General features: G+C 44.8%; 2 protein-coding genes across 4 annotated transcripts in view; one reads left to right on the top strand and one right to left on the bottom strand.

Annotated features, from left to right (window-relative positions):
- The window catches only part of Klhl13 (kelch like family member 13), a 585,186-nt gene that overhangs the window by 496,554 nt on the left and 64,661 nt on the right, over nt 1-23,971 (bottom strand). The window lies entirely within an intron of this gene.
- Nucleotides 11,670-23,971, top strand: part of Dock11 (dedicator of cytokinesis 11) — a 181,867-nt gene continuing 169,565 nt past the window's right edge. For both annotated transcript variants that reach the window (XM_051178430.1, XM_051178429.1), the window contains exon 1: nt 11,670-12,057. In XM_051178430.1, coding sequence (XP_051034387.1) covers nt 11,956-12,057 — 102 coding nt within the window. In that variant the 5' untranslated portion in view covers nt 11,670-11,955. The remainder of the gene's footprint in view (nt 12,058-23,971) is intronic.

Below are 23,971 nucleotides of genomic sequence, written 5' to 3'. Positions count from 1 at the left end.
GTGCTGATGTCAGAGACACAGAGAGAAGCTCAGAAGCTGGCTTCTTGGAGGATGCTGAGCTGGGATTCAGACACGATAAGTGTCAAGAAATAATAAAGCAGAGATCCACACCAAGATGTTTCATGCTGGGAGGTCAGAACAGGAAACTGGCTTACACAGCCTGAATGAAAAATCAACTCATTCCCCTTGAGCACCAATGTCTCATGTGTCCCAAGGGCCAGGCCAGAAAAGCATTTAACGGAAGAGAAATACCAGGAGGAGGAACAATGATGAACTCAGACAATGAGGACTGAGGGAAGGTGACAGAGAGCTCCAGGGCTGACTGACAACAAGGGGGAAGTCGTAGACCATATATTTTAGAAGGTAGGTAATGAAAAGTAAGGCACTGTTATATATCACTTATGGATATGTATCTATGTAGTAAAAGTATAAAAACTTAAGTGATGGGAAGTACAGTCTATGTACAAGAATGTGTGTGTGTGTGTGTGTGTGTGTAAACTACATGAACTGTATATATATATATATATATATATACTTATATATATATATATATGACTATGTTTTCATCTCTCACAATACTAATATGCTCTCTAAAGTCTTTCACAATGAACAAATACATACTTATGCATGACTATGACATATACATGATGATATGTCTGTGTGGGTGTTTTGCTTTTGGCATGATCTCAGGCCTTATGTTGTCAGGATAGAGTTAATCTTAGAAAGCTATTCATTAGAGGCACTGTGAAGATGAACTAGAAGGAGAAAAAAAAAAGCATCAACTCCGAGATGTGTTCAGCCATTTTAAGAGAAATATGAAACTGAAGTCAATAGCCATTAGGAATCATATGCAAAGATTTCCCTTCAACAGGGAAAACTTTAAAATAGCACCCTAACTACTAATGGAAAGGAAACATCTGGAGATGGGGGCACCAATCAGGAAAACATATAACTAAATGAAGTCCCCTGAGCTAGAGGGAGGCAGTCAGCAAAGGAAAGAATAAGGAGATAGAGGTGTTGGCAAAGAATAATAGACTTAGCAACAATTCTCACAGCCATATAGACAGGGTTCTGTGAAGCAAACCCAGGTGCTTTGCAAAGGTAGTAAGCACTCTTAACACCAATGCCAGCTCTCTGCCCCATTCACACACACACCCCCCTTACAGCACTAGACTGGAACTCAAACAATCTGTGACTAAGCTACTCCCCCAGCATCAAGGGAAACTCATTTATTTTATTAATTTTTTTCCCACCTATTTATTTCTTTCGAGTTGAATGAATGCCACAACAAACACATGGAGGTCAGAGGACCACTTGGCAGGAGTCAGCTCTCCCCTTCCACCATGTGAGTTCCAGAGAATGAACTTGGGTTCATCTTAACCAATGAAACATCTTGCCGGGCCTTTGCCAGTCCATTGCTTTGATTGTCAAAGCAGGATCTCACAGTGTAGCCCAGGCTGGCCTATTATTCCCTACTTAGACTAGGTTTGCCTAGAACTTGTGATCCTCCTACTTCAGCCCACAGAATACTATGATTCCAGGCATGAGCTGCCACACTTGGCAAGCAAGGGACAGCCTTGAAATGAATATTACAGCTAGAATAACACCAGGAACTCAAGATATAATGTTCATTTGAGTTACAGTAGAATGGCAAAAGCAAAATTGTTTTGTTTTTGTTTTGTTTTGCAAATGAATTGTTCCTCAAAACTATTACAGCTTGATTTCTAAGTTTCCTGAGATGTCAAAATATATAAGGTAACATATGTAAAAGATTGAATGATATTTTTTATTTAAAAACACATTACTTTCAGCCATCTTATGTTTTTATGTTTTTTTTTTTTACAAAAAAAAAATGTGATAGACAAGAGGCAATGTTTAAAAAATTCCAGCACAAGTTTTTTGAACATTATGAATAATCATGCTGGGTAGGAATTTTCAGTCACCCATATCATCCAACACATACACATGGGGCACCTACTGTGTGCCAGGCACTGTACTAGGTGCTATAGCTATCTTAATGAAACAGACGAAAGGCTCTGCTCATCCAGAGTTTATACTCTGCCGGGGAAAGAAAATCAGTATGCAAAACCTTTAAGTAGCATGTGCTGTGAGGAGCAAACAGGTTAGACGGAATAAATAGCAAGCCTCAGGGGAAGGGAATGGGCTGCAATTTTAAACAAGGTGTTCAGGGAAAGCCTTCCTGAGAAAGTGCCTTTGAGTAAAGGAGACGGGGAGAGATAGCCTCCCAGCTGTCTGGGGTGACAGCATTCCAGACCAAGGGGACAATCAGTGTAAAGGCCCCTGAGGCTAGAGCATGCTTGAAGAAAGAGCAAGGAAGATAGCAGGCCTGGTGTGATTGGGCCAGGGAGAGATTACTGGGGCAGGGGAGCACAGAGGTCACAGGAGGTGAGGGTAAAGTCATACCTGGGGAAAGGTGTAGGGACCGTACAGAGTCATTCAAAGGACATGGAGGAGGGTACAGAGTCATCCAAAGGACCTGGGTGGGGATACAGAGGTTTTGCTGAATGAAAGGTGAAACTTGGCGATTTCTGGGCTGAACTTCTGCGATATGACTTCTATTTGGTCATTGTTTTGTGGCCACTGCAAAGGGGCCAGAGGTGTAAGCACAGAGGTCCTTGGGAAGGCTGATATTCTCAGTAGGAGATATGGTCATCCTAGAAGAGAGAATGGGGCGCTGGACCCTAGCATTAGTGATGATGTGAGAACTGCTCTTCTGATTTGAAGGTAGAGCCACCAGGGATTCTTTATGGGTCAGACGCAACCTGTAGATGATGAGTGCAGACTGGCATAAATGATTTAGTCTGAGTACCTAAAAAAAGGTTGTGGGCATTAACTGGTGTGAAGTGGGCATGGGGACATCTACTTACCTGCAATCCTAGCACTCAGTAGGCTCCAACAGATGGATTTCTGTGACTTCAAGTCCTGCCTGAGTTACATAATAAGACCCTGTCTTATGAACAAAAATGACAGAGGAAAGTAGTTGAATTACTTCTCATATATCTATTACCCAGCTTCAACAACATGTGCCTTTTTAAAATTTTGCTATTTTATGTGAGTATGTGTTTTGTCTGCATACTCCACATAGAACATAGTCCACATCCATGTCTGGTGCCCACCAAGTTCAGAAAAGGCCTCAGATCCCATGAAAATGGAGTTGCAGATGATTGTGAGCTGCCATCTGGGTGCTGGAAACCAAACCTGGGTCCTCTGCAAGAGCAATGCATGCTATGAACTGCTGAGACACGTCACCAGACCCTGCCTCTTGGCTTTTTAAACCTAATACTTAGAGAATTTCGTCCAAGCTCAGAATGTAGTTGGATCACATCCACTCTCCACTCTAAGCCTTCCAGACCCACCTCCCAACATGTCCCCTTCCCAAGGCATATGATCCCTTCTTTAATTTCTAATTTTTAATATTTTATGTGTATAAGTTTTGCCTGAATATATGTCTGCATACCACGTGTGTGTTTTGCATCTGTGGAGGCCAAAACAGAGTGTCAGATCCCCTGGAACTGGAGTCACAGACAGCTGTGACCTGTCATGTGCATGCTGGGAATTGAACCCAGCCAGTGCTCTTAACAGCTGAGCCATCTCTCTAGCCTCACCCCGTTCTTTTTCTGGTGCTTTCGGTCATGTACATGGGTGTGGGTCCATCCACTGGAACAAGGACAACCTACCAGTGGCCACATCCCCAAAGAAAGTGACCCTCTGTCAACAGCTATCAACCATTAGTAGCTCCTCCAGTAGGGCTTGGGCTTTGGGAGCTCCCCCTCCCAGTCCCCTGAGGCTGGCATTCTGACTAGCTTGATCTTGTTCAGACAGCCCCAGGTACTATGGCATTCTTAAGTACAATTCTGTTGGATCCAGAAGATGGTATTCCACAACAGCCTTCCTCTGCCTCTTCCATTCTTCCATCTCTTCTTTGATGTTCCCTGAACCATTGTTGATGGCTGATACCCAAGTCCCATTATAGGGTGGAGCACTCACAGCCACTTTAGTACTCGGAGCAGTTATGGGTCTCTGTCTTAACACTGCCCACTGCAGGAAGAACCTGCCTGAGCAAGGGGGAGAGCAGCACTGATCTATGGACATAAACATAAATAGTTAGAAGGAGGTTTAATGGCAAGAAAATAACAATAGTAGGTTCCTCTAGAGCCTATGATCTCCCTTGGGGGTTTTGACTGGGTTTACAATGCCAAGCATGAAATCCCTCCTGTGGAATGAGTCTCACATATAATCAAGAAAGCAATTGGTTGTCCCTACAAAAAACCTTGCCACTATTTCACTAGTAAGTACATCTGGCTTGGCAAATTGATATTGGAGTACTGCTGCGTAAAACCATTGATGCCCCCTCCACCCCATGCATCCTGCATAGCATCTTTTAGCACTATGAAAGCTAGTTGATGTGTGTGTGTGTGTGTGTGTGTGTGTGTGTGTGTGTGTGTGCGCGCGCGCGCGTGTGTGCGTGGTGTTCCCAGTCAGTTCCAGATTGATTTCTTCTGTGTCTTTTAACCCAAGTGTGTGATGTCGTACTTTCTTCTTACAGTGGGCAAACAGTTCTAAAGCCTAACTGAGCAGTATACAAACCAAAGAAAAACAATGAGGTACATAGACAAATAGTGGAAACAAAATAATAGAAAAAAGGAGCTAAACCAAGACTATTTCATGCATTGCTGGTACAGCTATGCTGAGTTGAAGGATGAAGTTCTCAGATCCCTCTGGCTGGAGCAGGTTGCATGTGGTGCTGTGTGAGTGAGAGGTGAGCTGGTGAGCTGGTGATTGAAGCTGGAATGGGACAGTTACCAAGGCTAGGCATGCATTGATTTCACCTCATGTACTCTCGTGGGCTCTCCTCATGGGCAGTTTCAGCGTCTGCCTGGTAGACTCAGGACGGCTAGCTAGACTGTTCATATGGCCGCTAAGGGCTCCAACAAAGGCATCCCAAAGAGCACACTGGTGCTGGATCACTCTTTCTGTGCTAGTATCAGCAATTATCTGTGTCAACCCTGATTTAATCACAAGTCCACCCAGACTCAAATAGAGAGATCACAGACCCGTCCCTCTGTTATGGGTGTCACAGGTGTGCCACCTGGGCAGCCCCCATAGTGCTCCTCACTCTCAAGGCCCCTGGATTTGACTTAATGCTCTCTTAAAGTTTGTAATAAATTATGAACATGGGTCCCTGCGTTTTCATTCCACCCAGAGCCTAGCAGACTTTATAGCCACTTTTGCCTTGAAAGGAGAAATGTTAGAGCCACATTTTCAGAAGAGCCCATGAGATAGGAGGCATTGCTGCAAATACCTTTGGGGAACACAGTCTGCCACAGTTAATCCTTAAATGCTTAGTGTGGACTAGGGCATTTTATCTCATTAAGTTTCTATAACCCTGTGAGCCAAGTACTGTTACTATTTCCAGTTTGTAACCTAGTAGAGGGTAGGGGAGCAAGATGTGACCCAGTACAGTGTGACTTCGGCGTCCTTCTGCTTACCAACGCTGTTACCCTGTTCATGTTGATTAGTGGCCCCAGTAGGGCCTAACCCTGTGGGTTGTGTTGGAGCTTGGTCTCTTATAGTGACCAGACAACAGAAGTTCTCATACTGCCTGGTGTGTAGTAGAGGTTCAGTAAACTTTCACATCCTCCCTTTTCTATGATTACTCCCACTCTTTGCTGTACTTATCTCTAGGGCTTCTTTGCGGGTAGAAGGTTTTGGTCTTCATGAATGAGGATCATAAAGCTGCTGAGAGACAAGCTAGCTTTTTATCTTTGTCCTTTGGCTTGTAAGATGGCCCCACCTTCTGAGTGTTTTGTGTTCCTGTATCTAGAGGGAAACCTAGCTTTGGCTTCTGTACAAAAACAACGCTCTGCCCTTCAACCAGTCACTATATAATGTCTAAGGTTCCAAGTTCCATTTGGCTTTTCTGCCTTTTTTTTTTTTTTCTTTCTCCGAGACAGAGTTTCTCTGTGTAACAGTCCTAGCTGTCCTGGAACTCACTTTGTAATCAGGCTGACCTGGAACTCACAGAGAGCTGCTTGCCTCTGCCTCCCAAGCGCTAGCATTAAAGTTGTGTGCCATCACTGCTCAGCCCTGTCCTCTTCTTGGCCTGATCCTAGTTCCTGCAATGCACTTGTTCCCGAAAGGCTCCCAAAGTCCTCCTTTGCTCTGTTCAACTCTGCCCCAGGGCTAGTGCTCTGCTTTGTCTCCCATTGCTGCGATAAACATCTTGACTAAAAGCATTTTTGGAAGGAAAGGGTTTATTTTACTAACAGTTCCACATCACAGTCCAGCATTGAGGGAAGTCAGGGCAGGAACCTAGAAGGAGGAGCTGAAGCAGAGGCTTGAAGCATCATTCAGGAGTTTACATGTACATTGGAAAAAGCAATCTCCAATGCTTTCTAAAACATCTGAAATACATGAAAAGCACACATCGACACTTTCATGGACCTATTCCTGCATTCCTGGAAGAGAAAAGGTCATCTTTAAATCTACAAAGTACTATGTATAGAGAGTATCTTTACTTTTTATGTTTTGGTGTGTGTATAGGCGTATGTGTCAGTGTGCATGCGTGAAGAGCTCAGGGGAAGACTTTGAATGCCTTCTTCCATTTGGATCATAAAGAGTATTCATTGTTGTTTTAAGATGGGGTCTTGCTATGTAACTGAGGGCAGTTCTCCAGCCTCAGCCTCTGTGTGTTGGGGTAAGTGTGCATCACTCTGGCCCACTGGAGTGTTTCTTTACTATACCTTTTGAAGAAAGTGAATTTAGAAAACATCAAAACATTTGTGACTTTCTCTGGGAAAACAACAACAACAACAACAAAAAACTCCCATTATACCAAACAATACAACCATCTAATAATAGATATCAAGTAAGGTTTCTATTACTTAAAATGCCTTATAATTGCAACAGGGCTTTCCATACATATATTGATATATTGCACATATTATTACATCCTGTCTGACACCTCAGTATAAAAAATGATGAGTTCACAATGCATGAAGTACAATGGAATTGTTCTCTGGAACAGTTGGGTTGTTGTATACTATATGGTATATCTGCAAAAGACTTTAGAGGCCTGTCTGCCAACTGCTGTGTGATTTATCTTTCTTAGTTTCCTCATCTTTAAAATGGGAAAATGACCTAAAATCTACCCACCTCTCACAATTGTTCTGAGCATGGAAAGAGATATGGACATATGGACCTCAGTGGTTAAGACATTTGTTGCTCTTGATGGAGACCCAGGTTCAATTTCCAGCACCCACCCGATAGCTCAAAACCATTCATAATTCCAGTTCCATGGGATCCAATGCCCTCCTCTGTCCTCTGCAGGCGTCAGCCATGCACATGGTACATACACAAACATTCAGACAGAATGTTTATATGCATCAAGTAAATAAATACACACATCTAAAAGAATGAAAGAGATATACACGTGAGTGTTTTGGAGACTATTTATCTCCCCACAACGACCATTCAGTTGTTACAAAGGCCTCGGGAATGCTCAAGAGGTGGGCACAGCACTATGATTGCTTACACTATTTTATTTTGTCATTCATATGACAATCACTATGTTCTCATTGGAAAAGGTTCACATAATTCTGTTCTAAACAGCTTTTACACCCTAAGCCTTCTTCTAAGTCTGCCCTGGATTTGGCTGTTGAGCATGTGAAATGTGGCTCATGTGAAGGAGGAATGGAATCTACAGTGTTATTAAGTTGACATATACTTAAACATACAACCTAGCTGGGGGTAGGTGTACACATTGGCAGTCTCAACTGGATAATAAAATGTGAAGGCTCATTGGTTCTTACCATCCCCTAATTCACATATATGTACATGGATAAATTATTTTCTTCTCCCTCCACACCACCACCTCTTCCTCCTGTTTCTGAGATCAAGTCTTTTTACGTAGGCCAGTCTGGTCTCAAACTCCGTATGTACTTCAGAGTTGCTTAAAACTTTGAACTCACTATCCTTTTGCCTCAGCAGTCTGAGTTCTGAGATTGCAGGCACGCACCACCATGTCTTGTTACAAAAGTGTTAATATGACATGTGAATTTGTAAGAAACAGCTAAGCTATTTAACAAATGTAGACAAGAAACCACCTAACGAAATGTCCTCTTGGAGGCTGGAGGAGTCGCCACTACAGTTTCTCTTTACCATGTGAGTGAGTGAAATCCTGTCCACATCCCACTCATGCTTTAATGTCTAGCTGACAGCCCTGTCTTCAGAAATGCTCCATAGATGTGATCCCTCCCCCTTGCAAACAAAAGCAAAAAACCTGGAATAAGCTCCTTATCACAGGTTACCTTGCATCACAAACACACTCTCATTTTTTTCCCCACAAAGGAAAAGGACAGTGCCATTAATTCTTCATCCTCTCAGTGGATAGCACCACTCATGATGTGTAAGTAATTAAACAGAAGTCCTAAAGAGGAAAATGTAAAACCTACACCCTCACAAATGAGCATGGAGACTGCACAATGGCCAGATGGTGTTTGTGCACCATCAGCATGACATATGCTTCCCATGGCTCACAAGGCTCTGGAGAAACTACTACTTGTCTGCCTCCATCTCTTAACCATTCTTCTCACTTCAATCCTTCAGCCTCCGGGGCCTTTTTAAAAAAAGGCAAAACAAAACAAGACAAAAAAATCTGATCTTTGAATATGTTATGTCTCCCTCTATCTTTGGGATATGCCTTGCATTTTCACTCCGCTTGCAGTGCCCACCTCCTGGGATTCAGCTCCAAGAGGCTTTTCTTGATCATATCCTCTACATTAGGCCCCTAACTCCACTGACTCTTAATCATACTTCTTTAACACTCTGGATGGAATTAATCTTCCTGAAACAAACATGCTCATTTGGTTATGGTGGAATGCCAGCTCCATGAGAAGAGAGACTGTGTCTGTCATGTTCAATGCTGTGTACCCTTTGCAGCTCCCGAGATCCTCTAGTGCTAAGGATGCTTTTGGCTAAAGGTAACAGACTACTTGACTACATAAAAGTGACAGAAAGGGCAGGAGGTAACATTCAGTTGGTGGAATACTTGTCTAGCCCATAGTCCTAGGTGTGAGCTTCAGCACATCATCTACCAGGTGTGAGTTCAGAGCAAACTATAGCTACCAGGAGAGTATCAAGGCAGTCTGGCAGAGAGAGGGGGAGAGACACTGACTCAAGGATTTATTTTCCTCCCATGAAAAGGAATTCAGAGCTAAGTAGTATGAAAAATTTGATAGCTCAAAACTGATTCTGGTTTGACCTCTTTAAGGCTGTCTTGGTTTTCCCTCTTGATTATAATACAGCTGTCCAGGGATGACTCTTCACCCACAAAATTATATTGCTCTTAAGAATGAGGGACAGAGGGCTCTGTCTGTCTATCTTTTACGTGTGTTGTACATGACTATCCACCAAGCTAAACTGTTACCATCTTCAGGAGTTCTGCAGGGTCTGTTCTCCAATGACCATCAAAACTGGAATTGTTGACTCTTGGAAGGAGAGGGTGGGGGAAGTCATAGGACCCTTACTCAAGTGTCTAGTGTTCCTTCCCAACCAGTTCTATTCTAATTGCTCCTGGCCTCGGGGCTCTAGGAAGGCCAGAAGGATATGAGTAGGGAAGGCTGAGCGAGGGAAGGGGGATCCATCTACACTGCTGTGGTGGGGTAGCTATCTGCTGGGTGCAGACCTTCCAGACTGCCTGCTTCCAGGTCGCCTACACTCTTGCCAGTAACATGTCATCTGTTGCTCTGTAAGTAAGCCTAACAAACTCTTTGATTTCCCCAGGTGAACTTTGGTGGAACTGCACCTTAGGTTGCCATTGGGAGCCTTAGTGGGAGGGGTAGATGTTACCCAAGGAAGGAATTTTAGCACTAGTGTGGGCGTGTCTTGCCTGAAGGTACATGTGTGTACCACATAGATGCATGGTGCCCAAAGCACTTGATGTCCTTAACTGGAGTTAAGGGTGGTTGTAAGCCAACATATGGGTGCTAAGAATTGAGTCTGTGTCCTCTGCAAGAACAACAAATGCTCTCAACCTCTCAGCCATCTCTCCAGTCCCCAAGGGAATTAGACTCTGTATGATCTGAAAATTGAACCTATGAGTTGGGAAATGAACACCCTTTTCTTTCTATCAAAGTGGAAAACTTTTTCTAGAAGTTCCTTCAGGCAGCTATCATATACCCCATTGCTCCAAATGGAGCAGGAGTCCAGGCCATCCTACTAGAAAAGGAGAGATATTAGTATGGGTTAGTGTTCACCAATTATGATTCATCTGTATCCTTCTTCTTCTTAAACCCTATGTCTCTACCTTGTACCCAAAGCAGCAGATCTGGGCTCTCATAGCAAGGAAAAATGCTGGAGCATTGTGGGGGTCACTAACCAGGAGCCAGACATACAGACATTCATCATTCATGGAACACACAGCATGAATTTGTACTGATCTACCTGCAGACAATAGTACCCACATTACACACACACACACACACACACACACACACACACACACACACACACACCGTTTAGTCAATATTTGGGACAGGCATCTACTTCTTAGGTCCTGGAGACCTGATCAAGGTCAAGGTCATAGAGTCAGAGTGGACTTGCTGCTAAGGGAATTAATTGGTCGTTTCTGGGTTCGTGGAGTTCATTCTTATGCCCTTGTTTCTATAACACAATCTTTCTGTAGGTGTGACTGTTCGCTCTTGGAAGTTTGGACAGTGCCATATAGGCACTCGTAAGAACCCTCTCAGATGGGCAGATTGGATCCCCGGTGACGGGCCAGTTTTAAACTTTTAAAGCTGAAATGGGCCCTTTCATTTTAGAGTTAAGTCTCGGCAGGGTCACTGGCTCTTCAAGATTCTCTGTGTTTGTGTCTTCTTAAGCATTCACACTTTACACCTAGTCAGAAGAAGGCTCTTTGGAAAAACAATTTCTTAGAAGCTAGAGAAGCTAAGGTAAGGGTGAGACAGTTGCAGGACACATGTAAAAGCTGAAAATCGATAGGTCCTGCAAAGCCAAGGCCATATACTGCCCAGCGCCAGAGCCCCCCACTCCTGGAGCCACTCCAGAACTACACAACCTGTCGTCACAGACTCTGGTACCCCTAGCACCCAGCGCACCCTGCCTGGGCAAGTCACACTTCCAGAAGCCTGTTCCCTCCTTGGAGTTGCCCTGTGAGGTGGATGCCTGGGCAAGGAAATGAAATCGGTTGGGTGTGGGACCCAGACAAGTCTGTCCCGCAGCAAACCTGCTCTTCCTTCCTTTGACATAGGCGAGACCCAAGCAGGCTGAGTACACAATAGGCAGCATGCAGCTCCATGTTGTTTCCCAGCCTCTAGCCGCCTGGGACACAGGGGCTTGCTGGGTTGGGGCAAGTGAGATTTCTCCCACCCCTTCGCTGGTCCTACAGGCTTTAGAGAGGCAGAGGAGCCTTGGGGCACAGCACACCCTAGTCTTGGAGACATTTCATCACCCACCTCTGACCCCCTCCCGCCCCATACACTAGAAAAAGAAGCAGCCTCATCTCGCCTCCCGGATGCGGCTGCACCAGCAACATCAGCTGCGGGCGGAGCCCGGGTGCTTGCCACTTCCCCCTCTTCCCGCGTGACCCTCGCCCCCACCTCCAGCACTCCCTCCCCCTCCAGCAGACACACCCTCCTTCTTAGGTTGGTGGCTTCTTCAGCCTGGGCCCCGGAGGAGCAAAGGGAGCCTTGGCTGAGCTTGCAAAAGCTTGAGAGAAAAGGAGGGAAAGAGGGAGGAGCGGCGCGCGGGAGGAGGAGCCGCGGGAGCTGGGCGCGGGGCGGCGAGCTGAGATGTGGCCGGCCGGTCGGCGTGTAAACACAGGCAGCAGCAGCACAGGCGGCAGCAGCAGCGGCTGTGACCGCCGGGGCCCGGGGCACTGAGCGCACCCGCCGAGACCTGCCCGCCACCGCTGCCATGGCCGAAGTGCGCAAATTCACCAAGAGGCTGAGCAAGCCCGGCACAGCAGCCGAGCTCCGCCAGAGCGTGTCGGAGGCCGTGCGGGGATCCGTGGTGCTGGTGAGTGGCCGAGCGACGGAGAGTCCCGGGGGGAAGGCGCTCTCGCCAGGAGCGGCAAGGTGGCTTCCCGCGCGCGCGCTGGGGACGGCGGGCCGGATGGACGTCTGGGCTGCAGTTTGGTGCACTGATAGCTCTTTCTTTCTGTGTTCTAGTTAAGTTTTCGCTCAGGCGACTGGCTTCCCGGGGGTGGGAGTCCCTGGCTCTAGGGGACAGCGCTTTGGCTGTCCCACCAGCAAGCGCCAGGCTAGAAGCTGGAGGGCAAAGAGGGTCGTGCGGACAGCTGCGGATGGAGCGCGGGTTCCTACCTCGGGCGGGGGCGGCTGAGAGCTGCAGAGCGCACCTCCCACTTCACAGGACCCTGCACAAAGAGCTGGGGGCGAGGGCATGAGGAGATTGGATCCCCTTGGGAGGGCACCTGGGGCAGCCTAGGCGGAAGGATGCACAGACACACTCGAGTGCAGATACACATCGAGTACACACACACACACACACACACACACACACAACCCCCCCCCCCAACCCCACCCAAAAAGCCCGGGGCGCCTAAGCTTTGGCTGGTGGTGTGGACAGAGGAAGCACAGCGACTTCCTCCCGCTACTTGGGGGTGGGGGTGGGAGGGCGGTGGTGGGTGTTGAGGGGTATTGCCACTGAGGCTGAGGGAGGGGATTGGAAACAACGGGGTTCTGCTCCTGAGTGGGCTTTGGATCGGTCGCCTCTGGGAGAGGATGACCCCTGAGACTTGTAAGCGCTTGGAGGCAAGCAGATGGGGGAAAGACGGCTTGTGCCTGTGTTAGGATGAAGGACCTAGAACCAGACGCCTACCGCAGAGGACTAGGGTTGTCTTGGCGGCGGGCAGGGCTGGGGGATGGGGATTGGAGAGCATTGTGACCCCCCTGGGAACCTTCCCAACACACCCTCAGCCCTGTTCAGATTGTCTAAATTGGGGGGGGGCGTGGGTGGTAAAAGACACTTGCTCCTTGCTCCTTCGCTTTTAAAGACCCTCCTTGCCATTTTTTTTTTTTTTTTTTTGACTAGGATTCAAACCTTAAATAAACCGCCCGACTGGTTCATTAGCTTGCGTTTTGTTACTTTGTTTTGTGGGAGATTTGCTTTTTGTCTCATTACCTTCTATATTATTTTGTGTCATTTGCTGTGTTTAAATCTCACCATTTAAGAGACGGCTTTTTTTTTTTTTTTTTTTTTTTTTTTTTTGTTAGCACAACTTATCCTGGGAAGGGAACCTCGCAGCTTTCCCTTGTAATTTTTATGTTGATCTTGTAGAATCAGCAATAAAACCAACATTAAAGCGAGACAAGGGGCCTGATCCTAACAGTGGGGAAAGTTGACATTAGTGGGAGTTCTGGAGGAGGATCAAAGGTAAAATATGTACCTTTGAGATAAAAATCGGATTTCTAATAGCTGCAACTGTGCAGAGCCAAGTGACTTTAAAGAAATCTCTTTATCGTGGCTAGACCCTTGAAGTTTAATCCTGCTGTTTGGTGGAGCTAAACCCAGACCTTTAATGTTGTTTTAATGGATTTGGCTTATGGTATATTTCACTCAGATTTTGGAGCGAGAACCTGTTGAGGTCAGATCAGACCTTCAGTTGTCATCATAGCCAGTTAAGAGAGGACCACAAGCTGTGTGCAAGACATTTCTTTATACTGGGCTGTCTTCTTCAATGCTTGTTAGCAAGTGATCCAGACAGCCTAGCACAAGTATGGCTTTTCTAAAATCATAAAGGAGAAAAACCTCCCCTGAGCAGTGGTGCCAGGCCACCTACCACAGCATGTGAAGGGAGAGGGAAGATGGACAGATGGTATCAAGAGAATAAATGGGACACAAGCAACCTCTGCTGGGATTTGACCAGCCTCCTGAATCAGTAGAAAGTTGACATTCTTTCCCAGGTTTTAGGCTTTAAAAAGAATGTCAGTTTTGAGACAGGGTCGCTGTCTGTAGCCCAGGCTGGCCTGGAGCTCTGGCCTTGTGCTTGGTGGTAGTCATCCTGCTTCAGCTTACTGAGTACAAGGATTGAGGACATGTGCCACCAATCATTTCTGTACAGCACAGGTGCAGTGGTTTCCTGCCTGTCCATTATTGACAAAGCTGGAGGAAAATATCTGTAACAGAGAAAAACTCTTCTTGGGGTTACAGCCAGTGGCCAGAGGTTTCCTGGTCAGCTGACCTCACTTTTATGTCAGGGGATGTAGAGGAGTGCAGTCTATTCATTTCTCTTGTATGTGCTCTGTATTAAGATTTTGGGGGGTTGGGAGAGCAGTTTCCAGCGATCTAAACCAACATCTATTAAGCCCCTCACTCTGTGCAAGGCACGGTGTTACATGCTATATAGGAATAAAGATGACCTTTTCTCTATTTTTTTTGGGGGGTTCAAGCCTAGGTGGTGTGTGTGTGTGTGTGTGTGTGTGTGTGTGTGTGTGATACTAATCAGTTTTAGGGTTTTTCCTAGGGTCTTCAGTAATGGTCTTTGTCAACTAAATAGATGCCTTTAAATAGCCCACACACTCTCCCGTGTTCCTTCCCTTCTTGTTCTATTCTGTTTGTTGTTTTTTACTTCATAGAACCGTTAACCAGAGTTAGGAAAGCCATGGGTTACTGGAGAGCAAAACAACCATGTTGCAGCTGCTGTCAACTTCTGGTTCAGTTCTCATGTAAGCCCCAAGTGTTTATTGAGGGACAGCTGAGGTGGGATTTGCACTTGTTGTCATAAACCCAAGATAGTATTAGAGTTTCAATATAAGTTGGGGTCATTAGCACAGCAGGCCATGCTTCCCTCCCATGTAATTCTTGACAGAACTTGGAAGCCCTACCAAGCTGAATAAATATACACTACTTCCTGTTTAGTTTTTTTTTTTCTTTTTCTTTTTTAACAGTTACACCCTTGTTGGCATGTCCATAACATCACTGAGTTTTGTTCACTGTTCAAAAAATTCAGAAGCCTTGGGCCTTGGCTATATATAGCATGTCATTATTAGTACGTCCACGGATCTATTAACTATGTAATGAAACAGGCAGAGAAAGAGAGGCTGTTTCATAGCTGCGTGTTCCTGTGAGTTCAGCATTTTTATGAAGGTCAATTTTAAACCAGGGAAAGGGATACTTATTGAATCGCCATTGACCAAGATTTCTCAAGAGAGGTTTGGGGAGTGGCATGGTAACCCAGCATCAAGCACTGGGCTGATGGAGAATGTTCACATGTATGCATGCTTTACGTGCACAGTTCTAATTGTTCTTTTGTTATACTACCGGTTATAGTCCTTGGTGCCTGGAGGGGACCAAAGACATTTGAGAAACCTATTGTATCTCTTAAGTGTTCAAATAGTGCTTGCTACTTACGATCAGCAAAACGTTGTTGGATATTACCAGTCATAGCCCCCTGAGGCGAGGTAATTTGGGCAGTTCCTTTGGCTGGCATCAAGGGATTTCACATGAGAATAGCTCTCCAGAGTTGAGAAAGGCTGACAAGGGTCGACAGCTGTTGACTCCTCCAGCCAGCCGCCACTCACAACTACCTTTGAGCAGAATGCTTGTCATGCTTGCCTTCAGGCAAGCACTGAAAAACTCAGCCGCTCCTCTGTTCCCTCTTCCCAGGGGTTTTTGGAAAGTACTTAACATAGGAAAAAACCACTACAGTTTCATCTAGAAGGAGGTGACAGCTTCCATTGTGGAATTAAGTGAGTTTCAACTTGGGCTTTCCCCCTTAGATGCTAGGGACAGACAGAACTCAGGACCCTGGAATGGGCTAGGTGCTACTCTACCACCTGGCCACACTCCTAGCCCAGGTTTGGTGTGTTTGTTTATCAAGATGTTCCTACCTCAGCCTCCTGAATGCTAGGGTTTTACATATCTGACTTCAGTTTGGACTTCTTGAACATGCCTTTCCTGTTCAAAGACTTAGTTCAGCTCTTACTGAGCTGAGAGTGAGAAAGATTATCTATAATCTTTGCACCTGAGCATAAAAATCCCTTTTTTAAAAATTTATTTACTTTTATATGCATTGGTGTTTTGCCATGGGTGTCAGGTCCCCTGGCACTGGAGTTACAGACAGTTGTGAGCTGCCACGTGGGTGCTGACAATTGAATCCAGGTTCTCTGGAAGAGCAGTCAGTGCTCTTAACCACTGAGCCATCCCTCCAACCCCAAAGTCCCTTCTTACTCCGTTTGGTAGCTTCTGTTGGTTAGAAGAAGTGTGTTAGAAGGTCCACTCCTCTAAGTATTTGTTCATAAGACCAACTCAGTTTTTTATTAAAAACCAGAGAGGCCACCTCACTAAACCCTCACTGAAGCAACGAATAGAATCCCCCCTCCTCTCATTGGTGCGTTTGTGCATGCATGTGTATGTAGGTGTGCTCATCTATGTGCACCCATGCAGAAATCAGAGAACATTGGTGCCCAGTTATAGCCCTTGTCAGTTAATTACCTTGAATCAAGGTCTCTCACGGACTGGAGCTAGCCATTCTTTGGCCAGACTGATCTATCCTCCTGTCTCTGCACCCCGTTCCCACCCACTATGACCTAGCTTTTTAACATGGGCTAGGGATCCAGATGCAGGCCTCATACTTGCACAGCAAGTACTCTTGTACACTTAGTTGTCTCCCCAGTCCTAGCCTTTGTTTTCTAAGTTTGATATGTTCAATCCATTCTCCATGTTGAGTCTTTCCCTACCTTGATCACCAGCAATCTTTCTTTCAGCTTTTATTGTGTTACCACAAATCTATTCAAGAAAAATTAGAAAAGAAACCCATTGCTCAGAAGGAACTCTGTTAATATATATTTTGACTTTTGTATATGAATATTTCAATGTTTTTATTGTGTGGCTATGCTGAGCCATGTTGACAGCCCTTCAATAACTCTCCCCTCATCCATACCTTATCAACATTTGCTCCTATCAGTCAGCATCCCCTTAAGCATGTCTAATAAGATTGTTGACAATTCTCTTAGGAGTTTTTCATAGGTAAACCATCCCATTTATTGATTGGTTCTTTATAGTTTTTAGATGTAAAAATTACTTGTGTGTGTGTGTTGTGCATGCACATGCATACAGACATTTCGTCACCGTGCCTGTGTGGGGCTCAGAGGACAACTTTCAGGAGTTGGTTGTCTTCTGCTTCATTAAGGCTGGGTGGGCTTCTTGTTTCTGCTGAGCTGTTCACCTCAGGCTAACTGGCCCAGGAGCTTCCAGGCAATTCTTTTGTCTCTGCCTCCCATCTCTCAGTAGGGGTGCTGGAATGACAGGTGAGGGCCTGTGCACCTGGCTTTTTATGTGTGCTCCAGGGATTGAACTCAGGTCATCATCAGGCTCCCTCTGCTAGCACTTCCACCTGCTGAGCTGTCTCCCTGGCTCAATAGCTCCTAGTTTCATACTGTTGTAAACATGAGGTATCTATCATCTTAGATACCTTTAGATTTTGACTTCATTTCCGTTTTAGAGATAGTGTCTTTCTGTGTAGCTGAGGCTGGCTTTGAATTTGTAATCCTTGTGCCCCAGTCTCCTGGGATTATAGTTACGTGCTAATATGTCTGACACTTTGAAACTTAAGTGAGTTCCAATCAATTCCTAAATTGCCCTCACCACAGCTTCTTAATAGCCACATGTGGCTGGTGGCTACCATATAAGACAGAGCTAAAATACAGCATTTCCACCAGTACAGTCGGTTAGCACTGGGCCAAATATCTTAGAGTATTTTCAAATTCAGATTTTGTCTATAGATTACATTTCTGGCTATCGAATTGCCTGTTCAAAGCCCATATGCATTTTTTTTAGGAGTGAAAATTTCTCTTAGGGGTGGAGGTGTAACTCAGTTTGTTAGGCCTTGAGTTCTATCTTTAGCAATATAAACAATTCCTGGTAAACAAAACAAACAAACAAACAAAAACACCTTTAAATTATGCTGCAAGAAGGTGTACCAGTTTATGCCACCAGGAGAGTATGAACATGTAATATGTATGTATGTATGTATCTCCTCTCCCATGTTGATACTGTTTAAGATTCTTCGTCTCTATAATCTGATAAACTATAGAGTAAATTGAAGTTATAATTTCATTACTGTTGAAACTGAATAGTGTTTCCTATATTGATGGCCCATCTATGTATCTTCTTTTAAGGACAGGAAACCTTGACACAGACTTTTCCTTCACAGATCAGTTTGGCTCAGTCAAGGGTGTGGCTACACATCCGTATTCTTTAAAGCCACCACCAGGTGATTCTGACGTGCATAGAATGCTGATTTAGGCCACTCCTGGAGGCAAGAATGTCCCCTAGCCACAACTCTGACAAAGGATTGTTTGGATTCTCCTTAACCCCCTCTTCCTGTTAGGAGGCTGTGTTGGAAATTTTGAGCTGAGTTCTATGCTGGCATGCACCAAACCCTACCATTTGGAGCTACATGGAATGTGTGCTTCCTCTTTCACATGACAACCCTTGAAACATGTAGAGACAACCACCATGCCATTTCAAATTTCACTCTTCACAAGGCCAGAGAGCTTTCATTTCTTTCCTTCATTTCACACATGACGTGAGGTCTCAATTCTTCACATCATGTTCATTCTGTTTGTCTCTGGTCCAAGTGTTCACTGTCCCACTGGATAGCAGAGACAGAATCCCAGATCTAGAATGAAGCCTGGAGCTAACTCTGGTCTCTGTTGCTACTTGCATTGTGAATGAAGGCAGGCAACCTTGTCTGTGAAATGGGGACAGACATATGTAGCTCCCTAGTGAGGAGTCAAGAAGTAATGTATGAAAATGGTTGGTATAGAGGTGGTTCATAGAAGTCCAGGGAGAGACAGTTTTCCTGGAAAGTCGACTATGTTCCAATGGATGACCACATATTCAAGAACATTTGGGCAGTACAAATTGGTTTTAGTGGTTTGAAATCAAGGACAGAAAATTGAGTGGGTAGGGAAGGGAGTGTGGCTCTGGGAAGAGTTGGGGAAGGGGATGAATGAACATGATCAAAGTACATTAAATGACACACTCAAAGATCTTAAAAAAATACCTAGGGAAAAATGAAAAATAAATCAAGAGAAGGTTGGGGAAAAAAACAACCTTAGTACCTACCACAGAATGGGTCCTACTTGTTCTGGGCATGCGCACTTCGCTCAGTGCCTGGAATGCAGTAGGTACACAGTTTACATTTTGTGTGTAGCAGTGGGATAATTTTAAGTATTGGGAGAAGAGCCTGGAGGCACTAGGAAACTAGTGAAAAAATATAGTCCAGGAGAATGATAACAAAGGGTTTAAGCAACACAAGCCTTAGCTGGAGCACTGAGAATTGAGATAAGATACATTCAGTGATAAAATCTATAGCATTTGATGATTGTTGAAGGGGGAGTGGGATCAAGGGGGAAGAGAAACAAAGGGGAGGAAGAGAGAGGTGGAGTCAGGCTAATGTTGAGGTTTTTTACAGCTTGGGTGAGCCGAAGGAAGGTGACAGGAGGTAAGAGAAAATGAGCAAGCTCTATTTGAAAAAATTGCAAGGGCAAGGCCAGGTTTCAGTGAGAATGTTCTAGGGGGAGGCTGAGCATGTAGGGTTGTGTTTTGTCAGAAGCCTGGGGTTATTGAGGGCAGAGAGGAAAGTGTTCCAAGTGGAGTCAGGAAAGGGAGGAAGAACCAGGAAAGTTCCAGGGCTGCTCTGACAGAGATGAGATTGTAGGCATGATTAGCTGGTGGAAGAGGCTTGCCCCTTTGGGGGTGATTAGGAAGCAGAAGGCAGGGTGGGGAAGAATAATCTGGAGGCTAGCCCTAGACTTCCCATTAGAATGATAGTACAAGTCCCCTCCCCCGCCTCTACCTCCCACAGGGGTGAGGTGGTGAGGCCTTGTTTTAGTAGTTGGCTTTAGCAGATCATGGGAACAAGGAGCTAACGTCATTGTCTCCATCCTTAAGAGACTCCTGAAACAGACATGAAGATAGGATACACAGTAATAACTGATGTAGAGACGATGGAAAACACATAAGATGCTGTGTGTGGTATTGCCTTCTATTTTTAGTTGGTTAATTCTATCACTCTTGTTCACCCTCACTGACGCTTGGTGAGTTTGTTTTTTGTTTTTTTTTACATTTGTTAAGACTGTAGTAGTCTTTTCTGGTTTTATTAAGGCCAAACGGGCCTTTACTAATGAATACTGTTAATCTCTGCAGTTTTTCCTATGGAGTTCTCCTTCCCCATGCTTTATGGGAACGGTGAGAGTGGTGAGAGTTAACAGTGACATGTAATGGTGAGAAATTTGTACTATGCATGTCTAGCTCACCTTGACCTCTGTGGACTTCAAGCAGTGGTTGTTACCTCCAAAAATCACACACACCTGGCTTTAAATGAATTAATTTAACATATTAAAATTTTTATTAATCTCTCTCTGTGTGTGTGTGTGTGTGTGTGTCTGGACACAAGTATGGCACAATGTACCTGTGAAGGTCAGAGGCTATCCTGCAGGAGCTGTTTCTCTTCTACCGTGTGAGTGTCTGGGATTGAATTCAGGTCAGATTTAACATGCTGAACTATATCTTGCTAGCCCACCCTTGCTTTAAAGTAACATTTAATTTTGAAATTGCTTTGAGAACTTCATACTCGAGAAGTGTACTGACATAACTCCTATCCTTCTCCACCCTCCAACTCCTCCCATTTCCCCAAATTCATGACCTCTTCTGTAATTATTACACACACACACACACACACATACACACACACACATACACACACAGAGAGAAACTTACAGAGTTTATTTAGCGTAAGAACTTAATACAGAGGATTAATTCAGCAGCTGTATATTTTTCTCCTGAGATACAGAATCATCGACAAGATGTATTGAAAAATGTATTCATAGTCTCTACATTTTATTTACCACTGAAACCGGAAACCATGGGAGGGAGAAGGAGGGCGAGCAGTTCCTCCTTTCTTATGGTTTTTGTTTTGTTTTATGGTTTATAAACCATAAGGGTCCTTTCAGACTAACTTTCTCCTTGGGATTTAGAGCTCATAATTTCCTATAGATTTTGCCAGGAGGGCGGAAGAATTCCAGGCTAACATCGGTCTGCCATTTGTATCAGCCTGGAGCCAGATGCCTTTTTGATTCTTTGCACAGCCCCACCCCGGAGGCTTCCTGAGCAGAAACTGGAGTGGGGCAAAGGGACAGTCTCCCTAAGCTGCTACTGCCTCTAAGCTCGTGCTTGTGAGAGCAATGGCGAACAGCCTGAGCTCTGGGAGCACACCATACAAGTTCAGACTTCAGCCTTCCTGCTTGCTGGCAGGCTGATATCAGGCCAGTATGTGTAGAACACATTAATCAGGGCATATATGATCTGCAAGAATGTTGTGCTGGGGAGATAGCTTCGATGAGGACATGACCTTGATCCCCAAAACCCATGGGAGAAAAGCCAGGTGTGGTGGCACACCCTTGTATCTCCAGTTCTGAGGAGGTAGAGACAGGTGGATCTCTGGCCTACTTAGTGAGCTCTAGGCTAGTGAGAGATAGATGGGAGGGAGGGAGGAGTGAAGGACGGACGGAAGGAGGGAGGGAAGGAGAGAGGGAGGGAGAAGGAGAAAGAGGAAGCAGAGAGACAGAGAGAATATGAACCTGAGAAACTATAACCCTGCTTATCCTTTGGCCTCGATGTGCATGTGCACACAGGTGCATGCTCACCTCCCTGTATACACCTGTGTACACACACACACACACACACACACATACACACACACACACACACACACACACACACCCACACCCAGATACACATAAAGCATGCCTTATTGCTTCTCATATCATTCCCAGGCTTTATGTCCTTTCTTGTGGTGTTGGGGAAAGAATGGGCCTCACGGTTGCTAAACATGCATGCTACTGGTGAGCTACACCCATAGTCCTAATGCCCTGTTCTATTCTACTATTCAGGTTTTGTAATAGCAGGCTGGGTTCGTTAAGGCTGGTGTATCCAGCTTCCCCGTCAAGTCAGTCTGGAAAACACAGCAGTCATTCCAGCTACACGTGGTTTCTCTATTGTTCAAGGACAACCTTGCACAATCACACCTAAATTTTGTTCTTAATGATTTCCTGTGATTCTTGGCTACTCTTTTTTTTTATTGACTATGGAGTTTATCATCCACAGGAAGTTTCTCCCTGCTTTCTTGACAGCTTGTGTTGGCCTGTATATGTTTCAAGGTGGTGAAAAGTGTTAGATGATGTTTAGTTTCTTCAGATTCCCTACCATACTGTTTTCTCTTAATGACTGGCCCCATTTTACCGGATGAGATGTAAGTGGTGATATTTTGAAGTCTCTGGACAGAATATCTTTATCGGAAGCATTTCAGTGCATTGTGACAGAAATCCAGCAAGTTCATTTGTGTGGAATGTTTTAGATGATGGCAAGGCCTCGTATTTCCATAGCCCCATTTTTAATAAAAAATATTTATTTTATGTGTATGAGTATTTTGCCTACATGCATATGCATATCCCCAGGAACTGGAGTTACAGACAATTGTGAGTCACCGTGTGGAGGCTGGGAATTGAACTCAGGTCCCTCAGAGAAGTAACCAGTGCTCTTAACTGTTGAGTCATTGCTCCAGCCCCGTTATAGCCCCAATTTTAAGAAGAGTTAAAGAGGCCGTTAGGTCTGTGATGTCATATGGTTATGGATCACTGTTAAACACATATCACTTTGTCATCACTCCTATAAATAGAGAAACAGAGGCCTGGTTTCTAGTGAGGCAGGCCATAGGCCATCTGTCATTTCCAAATGACTGGGCAGATAATGAACTCCAGGTATCTGTACACCTTAAGAGTAGCCATGTGAAAAAGCACCAGTGGTGTGCCTACCAGATTCCACAAGCAAGCAGGAGGAAAAAAACTTCCTGTGTGGCTTGGTGTTGGCTTATGAGAAGCCATATTTATTTCCAAACAAGCTTGGTTTCTTTAGTGGGAAAGTAGAAGTTAAAGGCAAGATTATTATTTTTTTTTAATTTTGTAAACTGCTTATAGTTCGTTGTTCTTCATTTATTTACTATTTGAATAAATATACAAAAAAAGAACACTCTAGAACTTTAGCCCTGCAAAGGTACCTGAGATCATTTTTATGTAGCTACTTTTAGGTTACCACCATCCAAAACATAGCACCATATATATTTCTTTCCATGCCTTTTATATTAGTAGTTTAGTTTTCTCACTTGAGAAATGGCCAGCTTGATGCCTTCTATGGTCTTTTGCCACAGTGTTCCTGACTGCATGGAACAGTGCTGTTGGCATAACCAGTTTATTTTCACAGGCTGACAAGTTCTGAATACTCCACTGCACCAAATGGCTACCTAGAGACCTGAAGGAAGGAATGCCACCTTCCAAGGCTACCTTCCCGTCAAGAAATGGCCAACGTCCAAGGAGACTTGGCATCAACTGTTTTAAACTGAACTGGATCATTCTTTAAGATCTCACAGGGGCCAGTGGCTCTCATTGGTGTCCAGCAAAGTGTTTATGATATGCTCTATTACTCCGGAAGCAAAGAATGCTCTCCTTTCAAACTTGCCCCTGGGAGACTTGTTCTGTCACTTCTAGTGACTGACCTGACTGCTCACAGAGGAAACTGGCCTCTGTCTGTCCCTTCCAAATGGTCTGTCAGAATTCTCACTAGTAGCGCCAAAGTGTCGCCAAAGTGAATTTGATAAGGCTTCTTGCTTCAGTTTTCTAATAGCATATGAGCTTTCTCCTTTCTTCTCACCCTCCTTCCTTTTGCTACTTAGAGCCCAGCCTTGCTCCAGTATTGGAAGCATCCAAGGTTCCTCACGTTCAGTTTTCAGGTCCTTGTTTCAAGTTGTATAAACGGCTGGTTGTGCCCTGTGTGTTTGTGTGTATTTATTTATTTGCTTATGTTTAGTTATTCATCCATTCACATACTTTGAGACAGGGTCTCATGTAGT

This window comes from Phodopus roborovskii, unplaced genomic scaffold (genome assembly GCF_943737965.1).
Source record: "Phodopus roborovskii unplaced genomic scaffold, PHOROB, whole genome shotgun sequence".
In the NCBI taxonomy this organism is placed as follows: domain Eukaryota; kingdom Metazoa; phylum Chordata; class Mammalia; order Rodentia; family Cricetidae; genus Phodopus; species Phodopus roborovskii.
The sequence above is the reverse complement of the archived record's forward strand: the minus strand, read 5'-3'. Positions and strand labels throughout refer to the sequence as shown.